The following is a 12,005-nucleotide window of genomic DNA, read 5'->3' on the forward strand; positions in this document are numbered from 1 at the left end:
ATAGTACTTATTAGGGTTGAATAGTGTATATGTACCAAATAATACAAAACTTATAGCCTATAGGGGAATATTAAACTCGTGGAGTAAAACAAAAACATGGAACACAAATAGTTTAAGAACATAACAGAACAAGGCACAAATTGACTTTTTAATATTTGTATGTATTTTATACAATTATATAATTAGATCCGTTCTTTTAGATGATTATTCACACAATTAATATTAAAAATAATTATTTTTATTAATATAATTTTATTTAATTAAATAATATATAAAATTATTTTATATTGATCATATATTAAAATTAAATTCATAAATTAATTAATTTTAAGATAGTTGGATTTGGCACATGTTGTCAAGATCTATCTCACCCAATCCCTAGTTTTATTTATTAATTATTTATATTAGTAACCGTATATTATATATTAAAAAATAAATAAATAAAAGAACGCATGCAAAGCCAAGGGAGTGGTGGTGTACGCAGAAGACAAAAGATTATGGTTTTGGTTTGATCCCGTGATGAGTGGTGACTTATACCCGTGACATTGTTGAAAGTGTTGCTAAATGCGAAAAAGAGATCATGTATTATCTCACTGTTATGTTTCTATTTATATTTATATATTAATTATATCTTATTGATTAGAATGGGATATATATTTATTACCAATTTAATAAATTTAATGAGTAAAATATTATATTTGTTCCTAACATTTGGAGTAAATTATAAAGTTGTCCTAACGTTTTAATCGTCCTATTTAAATCCCCAACGTTTTAAAATTGGCTCAATGTTATCTTGTCATTAGGAATCCGTTAACAGAATTGACGGCGAGACAAAATTGAGACGATTTTGAAATGTTATGGGCGTAAATAGGACGAAAATATTGGGACAAAAACAATATATAGAAATAAATTTTAATTTTATCTTCCAATAATATCAATTTTTTACTATACATAGTATTCAATTATTTTTTAATCACATCTAAGTAAATTACACTTAATCACATTACTTTCATTCTTAATAATTTTTTTTATAATTTTACACTTAAAGTTATAAGTTAATATAAAAATATAAAAAAATTATTTAGAAGGAAAGTAGTGTAATTAAGTGTAATTTACTTAGATGTGATTAAAAAATAATTAAATATTATATACAGTAAAAAATTGATATTATTGGAGGATAAAACTAAAATTTATTTTTATGTATCGTTTTTGTCCCCAACGTTTTCGTCCTATTTAAGTCCCTAACATTTCAAAATCGTTTCAATTTTGTCCCTCCGTCAATTCTGTTAACGGATCTCTAACGACAGGACAACATTGAACCAATTCTAAAACATTATTGACTTAAATAGGACGATTGAAATGTTAGAGATAACTCTGAGACTTACTAGAGATCAAATTTCCCGTTCTCAACCCATGACCAATATGAGCTCGAAGTTTCTTTCGTAACTGGTGGAACTTCTTCGCAATGGCTCCGTTCCATGTGTCATTTCAAAGTGAACCTCAAAGTGGCTCTATTTCATTATATTCCACCCATATCAAAATTCCACTTATTTTAGATCCCCCTCTTTGGTGTCAGTAAAATAAGAGATGTCGTTTCTAGTCTATCTCTTTATTTCTATATAGAAATATGGAAGGTTGAAAAATCATTATATAAATATATGGATTTAAAATTAGATAATAATAAGGAGATTGCAATAGATAATTAAAAACAGAAGATAATAAAAAATAGAGGTTTGCGATGATTTTTCAATCTTTTATACTAAGTAATCTAGTATACTTATGCATGAAGATAATGAATTCGGTCGTTGTGGTCGGACTCTATTATGAATTTCTGAGCATATTTTCCATAGGGCCCTCTTATCTCTTCTTTCTTCGAGTTTTGAGACAAAAACGATACTTTACTCTAAATTTTATTTTAAAACATATCCAGGCAGTCCAGCTCTTATTAATACAATGTCAATCAATAATTTTTATTTTTATTTTATAATGAAATGACACACGTGATTTGAATAGACGGATAACTGGCCACCATGCCGTATGACAAATTGACAACCATAGCCCCATAGGTCAAGTCACCGTTCTAGGACAACTACACTACACTTTCATACCGTGGCATTCTGAGGGTCAATGGCGCATTGCAAAATAGATTTTCTCAATTTTTTCTTAATTTTTTGATAAAATATAATGTATTATTATTATACGAGATAATATTTTACTAAATAATTAAAAAAACTAAAAAAATTCAGTCTTATCTAAGACCATTTTGTATTTGTCAAATACTATTTTTATTTTAGAATCTAATAAAAATTAAACTACTATAAATTTTTGGTTATAGACATTTTAATATTATATTATATTAAATTTTGATATTATATCTTGTTATTATTTTTTTGTTAAATTTTAAGTAAATAAAAAATAGATAAATAATTATATTTTTAAATGTAAGTATTATTTTTCTCTTCCTAAAATAGTGGATGTCACTGTGAATTACAATAAAGTGATACTCCAATAAAATTTTTATAATTATTATCATGTAAAAATATTTTATTTAAACCACTGAATAATAAATTTTAGGACTTAATTTTTATATGTTATAAAAATATTATTTTTATTTAAAATATAACAAAATAAATAAGTTATATTTTTTAAATTAAAATTATATGAGAAGATATTTTTGACATCTTTATTAGAGTAATTACTTTAAAATAAAATTATAATTATAAATATGCTCTTTGATGATATAATATGGATCAGATTTTATTGTTCACTCAAAAGATGATTCATTCATTTTTTTTTATTTGATAAGTAAAACTAATTTAATTAAACACTCAAACTTTTTCTATATTATATGTTTATTTATCAATTATACTATTTTATTATTTTTTTTATTTCATCAAAGAAATTGCTTTTTATAATACATTATTGTAAAACTGGAGGTCAATACGGTAAATGCCCTCTTGTTATAATTATTGGATGTGCGTTTGAGTTTTAAAGTGACAAAAACCAAAGAATAGTAGAATACAGACACTGAGACACAATGATATAGGTACAATTTATTTGTTTAAAGTAAGAGTGGTCAAAGATTGGAAGAGATCAAATATGATGAAAATTTTAATTTGATCTGTATTGAAATTATTGAATTGAGTTCGATATCCGCAACCAGATAATCTGAAAAGAACATTAAAAATTCAAAAAATAAAATAAAAATTAATTAACCAAGTTTAACCAATCAATTAGAATTTAAAAGAAAAATGTAATATCTAACGATAATATCAAATTAAATTAACCAAAACTAAAATCTAAAACAAAAGTAAAGAAAAACAATTAACTAGAACTAAAATAGGACTGAATGAGAAGTAAAATTATAGAAGTAAAAGTAGAATGCTAGAACTCCACGACGAAGAAACCTAACAAAAATGAAAAGTAAGGAATTAAGACCGTATTTGTTTATAGAGATGAGACACTAAGATAAAGATATAGAAATACAAAATCGTTTAACAAATGAAATATAGGTAAAAAGTCGGAGGCATTATATCCAAAAATACTGAATTAGTATATTTTATATTTATCCTGACAGAAAAAAAACTAAAACACTATTAAGAGACACAACTTATTTTTTAAAATTAAATTAAATTTTTATGATTTATTTTAGTTTATCATCAAATAGAATATAAAAATACAATATTTTGTGTTTTGTTTTTTATATCTTGTATTATTTTATTCTTAAAAATTAAGCGCAGCTGATGAACAAAGACGGTGAGCCAATGAGGCAGTGCGAGTGTGATGGAGAAGGCAGTGAGGCGACGACAAACAAGGTGGCGATGAGCGGTGGTTAACCACAATCAAGGAGCCGTTAAGAAACACCGAAAAAGAGAAGTGTAAATAGTCTGGTTCAGGCCTGCCAGTGCAAAGGATGGGCAGCAGTAGTGGGTCACTTAGAGCACCTTCAATGGGTGATCCCCATTCAACTTTTTTCTGACACATTGAAGAACTTACCGTTGGATAAGGAGAGAGACGAGTTTTTTCACGGAGTTCAAGGTGGAAGGGACTCAAGCATAACCAATGGTAACTTGCCACATGGCAAGTTACCTTTTAAATAAATATATATGAAATTATAATTAAATAAATAATTATATTAAATAATTAAATTATATTAAATAATTATAATTTTATTTAATTAATAATTTATATTAATTGTCTAAATAATAATTAATTAAGTAATTAAATTATAATTAATTTATTAATAATTATAATAATTAATTAGATTAAATAATTAATTATTTATTTAATTAATAATTTATATTAATTATTTAAATCATAATTAATATTAAATATTATTTATATTTATATTATTATATTAAATTAGCCGTTATAAAACTAGCCATCGTAAAATTAGTTGTTGCAAAACTAGCCATTATTATGTTACCGTTATTATTAATAAATTAATATTTTGTTACTCTATATATACCACTTAGATACACTTCTATTCTCACACTATCTACTACTCTTTTTTATCTTCTTCCAAGTTTACGAAATCAAAGTTTTGCTACCATTATTTTTTGTTCGAAAAAATGGATCCAAACCAACTCAACTCTTTCTTCAATTACTTACAAAACTTACCTCAAATTTCAAATACCCAACAATCTCAAACCTCAAACTCTCAAGTTCCAAATCAAAACTTCACACTACCAAATTCATTTCAAAATCCAAATCCACAAAATGTTTCTAATTTCAATTTTCAAGCTCCTTATAATAATCAGTTTCCTATATTCCAGCCGCAAAATCAAAATTCACAAACACCCCATTTTCCATTTTCGTCCATATTTAACCCCTCTATCGAAAATGTTACTCCAACTTCCTTACCTTTTCCAACTCAATTCAGTGCATCAAGACATAACTCATCTGGTGTTGGTAGCTCTTCTAACCCATCCTCTCAGACTTCTATACAATCTAGTCCAAATTCGCAATATTCAGATTTTGCCAACCATCGTGGATTAGATGCTATCGACCTTAATGATGATGATATTGAAGATCGGAGACAAGATAGTATTTAACACTGGCATTGGAAAGAGGATGAGATGCTGATCAGTGGATGGTTAAATGTTTCAACTGACCCTGTAGTTGGTACCGATCAAAAGGGAGAAACATTTTGGAATCGAATTTATAGCTACTGTGTAGAATTTTTCTCCGACATGATAAGGGAGGTAGTTGCATGTAAGAAACGATGGTATAAGATCAATAAGGCTGTTGCACAATTTGCTGGTTGCTACGATCAAGCTAATCAAAACATAAGGAGTGGTTCGAACGCTGATGATATAAAGGAGTTGGCTTATAAACTTTATTCCACAAATTATGGTCAAAAGTTCACTTTTGAGAGGCATTGGAACATGCTTCGGTTGGAGCAAAAATAGAGAAGCCAACTACCTACACAGAGTGGCGGCTCAAAAAGAACCAAGGTTAGTACAACTGGAGCATACTCATCCTCATCAAACCCAGAAACACCGTTGGCTGACGAACCCGGTGTGGATTCTCCCGTTCACCCACAAGGATCAAAGAAGAGCAAGCGAAAAGGTAAGGGAAAAGCATAGATGTTTGAAAATTTTAGCGAAAGAAAATCATCGGTAGTCAAAAAATTATCTCTCATGGAAGATATTAAGAATATTAGAGAAAAAAACTAATGGATAAGGAAAAAGAAAGAGAAGATGAGAAGGAACATAGAGCAAAGATTATGGCAATCAAAGAGAAGGAGTTACAAATTCAAGCGGCAATGAAAGAACAAGAATTACAAGCTCAAGCAGCAATGAAAGAAAAAGAATTACAAACTCAAAGGTATATTAAAGAAATGGAGATAAAAGCAAAAGAAAGGGAAATAGAAAGGATGGCCAAGGAAAGGGAAAGGGAAATGGATATACAAATACTTAATGCTGACACGTCTACAATGAGTGAAAATGACGAGCTCTTCATGAGATTGCATGTGAGAAAATAATCGCCAAGTGGTTTACTTAATGGTTCCTTGTATTCGTAGAGTTATGTAATATGTTCTTATTTTTATTGCGTATTACTGGTTTATGATGTAGTTTGTTTTATTTATTTCTGATGTAAGTTTTTAAATTAGTCAATATTATTGTGCCCTTATTGTTCATGAAAGTGACAGTTGCAAAACTAACTGTTGCAAAAGTAGCCGTTGCAAAACTAGCCATTGCAAAAATAGCCGTTGCAAAAGTAGCCGTTGCAAAACTAGTCGTTGCAAAACTAGCCGTTAAGGTAGTTATTGCAGACACACTTATAAATATCAACTATCCATGTCTCTGCAACTCCACTTCAATTCTTGTTTCTCACCTCGAAAGAGAACTAAAAATTATATTTCTAAATATGGCTAGAAATTTTGATGATATGTTTAATGAGGCTTTGTATGGCAAAAGAAGACGGCAAGATAACACAGTCATAGATAATTGGATCGATGAGTGTTTACTCCAAGATTCAGAAGAAGAAGATATCGATAGAAACTCTATTCCAATTACTCGTAGATGGATCAACAGAGATCGAGAAGCAGGACATGATCGCCTTTTTCAAGATTACTTTGCAGATGAACCGGTGTATAATGCTGACATTTTTCGACGAAGATTTCGAATGAGAAGACATGTGTTCCTTTGGATAGTAGACGCTCTCTCAAACGTCTATCCGTATTTCCAACAGAGGGTTGATGCAACTGGAAGAAGAAGCTTGTTATCACTCCAAAAATGTACCGCTGCAATACGCATGTTAGCATATGGCGTAGGAGCTTATGCTGTTGATGATTATGTGCGCATAGGCGAAAGCACTACAATTGAATGCTTGGAAAAATTTGTTGAAGGTGTCATTTCAGTATTCGAGGATGAATACTTGCGAAAATCCAAACCAAATGACGTACAACGCCTGCTACAAATGGCGGAGGGTCGTGGCTTCCCTGGCATGTTGGGTAGCATTGACTGCATGCATTGACAATGGAAAAATTGTCCAAAGGCGTGGAAATGTATGTACATGAGTGGTTATTGTGGGGTTGCAACCATAGTACTTGAGGTTGTAGCATCTTCAGATCTTTGGATATGGCATGCGTTCTTTGGAGTTTCTGGTTCAAATAACGATATCAACGTGTTAGATCGTTCTCCAGTGTTCGATGATATTCTAAACGACTGTGCTCCGGAGGTAAATTACACTATTAATGGTAATAATTATACTATGGGATACTATTTAGCAGATGGTATTTATCCTGAATGGGCCACATTTGTCAAATCAATCTCAAAGCCACAAGGGGAGAAACGCAAGTTATTTGCACAATACCAAGAAGGACAAAAAAAAGATGTGGAGCGAGCATTCGGAGTATTGCAAGCACGCTTTACAATTATACGTGGTCCAGCTCGTTTTTGGGAAAAGAAGAAGCTTGCCAACATAATGAGAACTTGTATTATATTGCATAATATGGTTGTTGATGATGAAAGAGACACTTATGCAGGAAATTTTGCTCAGGGCTTAGAGTATGATGATGTCGAAAATGGCTTATCACAACCTTAGCTGGGAGAAGAAGATTTCGCACCATACCATCAATTTCTCAAAAGAAATGCCCAAATTCAAAATAGGCAGCAGCATAGACAATTGAAAGAGGACTTGATTGAACACATATGACAATTTCACAATGCTTGTCGTCAACTATAAAGCTTAATTATGTTTTTCTTTGTATTAAGTAATGTTACAATTAGTGTAACCCCGAATTATATATTGTATATTATTATTATATATAAATTTATTTAATATTAATATCTTTTAATAGTGAATTATTTTTAAATTTATAAATTTAAATTACATTATTGAAAAAATTAATTACATTAATTTCAAGTATTTTAATTAATTAATTAAGTAGGACCACAATAGGGACTAAAGTTAGTTTCTCCTAATGGAGAAAATGGCGATGTTTTGAGTTCCTCTTTATTGTTTATGACGCAAAAATTAATGTGGAGTTACTTTTTATGACAGGTGGGTCATAAACAGGAACTGGGATGAGTTTTCTATTGGAGATGGTGTTATGAGAAGTGAGAAGAGGAAATAAAATAGTTCAAACCAATAATTTTATTAAAATCAAATTTTATTCCATAAAAATAAAATACTTCAATATCATATTTTTAAAGAAAACATTAGGAGAGTAATATTTTAGATAAATGTAAAGACTTGACCAGTATTGATTTAAGAATGAGATAAAAATAAAAAAATATATTAATTATTTAATATTTTTATTTCAAACTAAAAGAATTTGATCCTAATATAATTTAGTTTTATGCAAATAATACGTGGTTAGATCATTTTAAATATAAAAAGTACAAAAAACCTATATTAATATAGAGTTTAATTTTAATGTATATGTGATATAAAATATTTTATTTATTTATTTATTTATATTTATTTTTTTAAATAATTATTCACATATTTAATATAAAAAATAATTATTTTATTAATATAATTTTATATAATTAAATATATATTAAATTATTTTATACGGTGAATACATCACAACTAAATTTGATGCAGGCGACTAAAAGTATTTTAGACAAGAAACACAGAATCGTTAATAAGCCGAAAAAATTATTCGCTTCATTATTGTTGCGGCAAAGAGCAGTTACACCCAAAGAAAAGAAAAAGGAATTTGCTTGTCACCATCTTATTGGAAGTGAAAGATAAAGACAGATTCCAATATAATGGCTTCTGTCTTCTGTTTGGAATTGGAATTGGAATTGGAATGCAGAATACGAAGCCCCGTTTTGATTTTTGAACATTTGAGAAATTGGTCAAAATAAAGTCCTAGAATAATTATAGATAATGATGGGTGGGGGTATCCTTAACATGGTTACAAATAATTAAAGTTATTTATACATAAACAATTAATTAAGCATGTGAACATTTAAAAGAAAGGGAACATTGCAATATTATTGCACTTTATAAATAAACAAATACAATAAAAAATGGGGCCAAATATATAAAATTTGATGGTGTGTTGAAATGAATTAATACTTCACTATATATAGAAGATTTAAAATTACCTGTAAAAACAATTGATGACTAAGATTAGGAGCATTCCTTGCCAACCACTTGTATGTAGCATTCTTTTCACATGGTTTTTTGTTTCTAATATTATTATTTGAAGTTTGAACAGGTCAAGGCAATGCATGATCAAAAGTTCATGTCAAACAACAATAGATACATAAATCCAGATTGTGAGAGTTATGAATTAAAATGTTAAATCAGTTATGGGTAGGAGGAGCACCTGAAAGATTTGCTCGTCGTCCTAAAGCAGGGCTTCAAGTTCTTGGTTCAACCAAAGATAAGCCTCCCCCTGGTTCTTGGTCACAAATTTCACCTTCAGTCTTCCATCTTCGCGGAGAAAATTTTTTCAGGCATGTTAACAAATTGAATAAATTGCCCGTGTTTTTGTTGGACTTAACCTAACAACATAAATTTTTATAATAAGTAGTTTCATAATATGGTATCAAAAATTTTATAAAAAAAAAAATATAGAGCATAATATTTATTGTTTTTGAAAATTTTTAGCATTAAACAATAAATAAATAAATCTATGCATAATTCTTTCAAAAAATTAGAATATGGCAATAATTAATTAAGAATTATGCAGAAATAAGGAGAAATGTCCTGCTCCAGATTTCAGCCCTTATGTACCTATGGGTGTAGATTTATTTTTGTGTCCAAGGAAGGTAAATCACATTGCTCAACATCTTGAACTTCCCTTTGTAAAAGAACATCAGAATGTACCTTCTCTCCTTATTGTTAATATACAGGTTTACTCTCCATCTCAAACTATATACATTTACTTCATTCTTTGCATTTTGATCAAAATTATTAATAATAACGAGCCTTAATGTGTTCCATTTTATTTTTATCTTTAATTTATCTTTTTCAGTTGCCAACATACACACCATCCATGTTTCTTAATGATGGTGATGGGGAAGGAATGAGCCTTGTATTATATTTTAAATTGTCCGAGAATTTCGACACTCAGATTTCTCCACACTTTAAAGAGAGCATCCGGGTATTATATTATTTTCTCTTATACATGCTTCATCTTTTGTAGAATTTTCAGAATATTTATTTGTTTGCAAAATTTATAGTATTAATATAACATTATTTTTGTATAAAGTTAATATAGCGATTAACAAAGAAATGGTTGATTTTGTAGAAATTGGTGAATGATGATATGGACAAGGTGCAAGGGTTTACGAAAGACAACTTGGTTCCATTTAGGGAGAGGCTAAAAATTTTGGCTGGGGTGGTTAATCCAGACGATCTTACTCTTACTGCTGCTGAGAAGAAGTGTATAGATGCCTACAATGGCAAGCCAGTGCTTTCACGCCCTCATCACAATTTCTTTAAGGTATAGCAAAATTAATTACTATTTATTATTATAAAATATTATTTTCGTCTTTTAACGACTAAGCCAAATCATCATTTGGTTTTTAACATTTTAAACATCTTATTTCTATCTTAACAAGTTTTAGACGAGTTTAATATGTACACATTGTACACATTGTATAAAGCAAGTAATGTAAATGTTAACAACATCATTAATTAAATCATATTTTCTTATTCTTGCATTTTAGCTAAATATAACCAAAACTTGTTTATAACATTTTTTCTTCTTGTTCTCTTTCTTATACAATATTTCAAATATTAACAATAAGTTATCAACATCCTAAAATAAAATGAAAAACTTTTACATTAGAGACTATTGGTAAAACGATTTTACTTATATATTAAAATCAAACATTATTAATCTTTTAATATGCTAATTGTTTATGTTAAATTTAATAACGGATAACATTGATTCACATTTAAAATTTTTTGAAATTAAAATAGGATATTAAAAATATTAAAAAAAATTAAAATTTGACCCAAATCTTAAAAATTTAAATAATAACTCACTCTTTATATATTCTTTAAAATAGTTAGCTCAAGAAAACTATTCAAAATAATTAATTGTTTAGTAATTTTGTCGAATTAATCTAATCTATAATAATAAGTGTCGAGTCAATTGTTTGTATTGTAACTCTGGACTTTTTAAATACTCCACCACTGTGTTGAGTTTCTTATTTCAAAAAAAAAATGTCGAGTTAATTTAGAATTACCGACTCTTTTAAATCTATTATGATAAAAATAATTTGTAATTTACTCTTGTATAGTTTTTGCATGTAGGCAGTGCATTCTCTCTCAATAACCCACACTTCTATAGTTTTATAATAACTTTAATTTGTTGAAATATCATAGTACAAAGCATTACTTTAGTAACATATGTGAACCTCAATTTAAAATAGTAAATTGCTAATGGGCTTCATATTTTTGTAATAGTAAATTGTTTTGTTTTTAAATTGTGCAGGGACCTAATTATCTAGAGATTGATCTGGATATACATCGCTTTAGCTATGTATGTAGAAAAGGGCTTCTTGCAATTCGAGACCATTCAAAAAATGTAATACTCGATGTAGGTTTAACTATTGAGGTATATATATTATGTCCTTCACACTACTCCTGAATAATTTTAAATGCTCACATTTTAATACCTTTATTATTATTATTATTATTATTATTATTATTATTATTATTATTATTATTATTATTATTCCACAGGCACATAAACAGGAGGAACTTCCAGAGCAAGTGTTGTGCAGCTTACGCTTGAATAAGATTGATTTTGCTAACCATGGCCAAATTCCTACCATTGTAGCTAAGAATGGAAATTGATTTACGCAGGCATGGTCAAAAAAGGTTAGAAAAACGTGTGAATTTGGTGCTAGATCGGTTCACTTAACAACTGAAGGAAAAAAAAAAGAAATAAAGAAAAAAAAGACAGAAAAAGGACGAAGCAAAGCTAATTTCATCCACAAGTTTGAATTTTGTTTATACAAATATCTTGTTATGTAATTATGATATTAAAATTTTAAATGTGTAAATGTGTATTTTTTGGAGTA

General features: G+C 28.6%; 2 protein-coding genes across 2 annotated transcripts; both read left to right on the forward strand.

The window, feature by feature from the left end:
• The first annotated feature begins 5,078 nt into the window (after positions 1-5,078).
• On the forward strand, positions 5,079-5,411 carry LOC112783283 (glutathione S-transferase T3-like). The gene has a single exon (XM_025826167.1). The coding sequence runs from the start codon at positions 5,079-5,081 to the stop codon at positions 5,409-5,411; it is 333 nt and encodes a 110-aa protein (XP_025681952.1).
• Positions 5,412-9,151: 3,740 nt separating this feature from the next.
• Positions 9,152-12,005, forward strand: LOC112791967 (protein ENHANCED DISEASE RESISTANCE 2). Its single transcript, XM_025835030.3, has 6 exons — positions 9,152-9,422; positions 9,659-9,821; positions 9,944-10,072; positions 10,220-10,414; positions 11,414-11,536; positions 11,665-12,005. The coding sequence occupies exons 1-6, from the start codon at positions 9,262-9,264 to the stop codon at positions 11,776-11,778; spliced, it is 885 nt and encodes a 294-aa protein (XP_025690815.1). The 5' UTR covers positions 9,152-9,261; the 3' UTR covers positions 11,779-12,005.

This window comes from Arachis hypogaea, chromosome 13 (assembly GCF_003086295.3).
Source record: "Arachis hypogaea cultivar Tifrunner chromosome 13, arahy.Tifrunner.gnm2.J5K5, whole genome shotgun sequence".
NCBI lineage: Eukaryota > Viridiplantae > Streptophyta > Magnoliopsida > Fabales > Fabaceae > Arachis > Arachis hypogaea.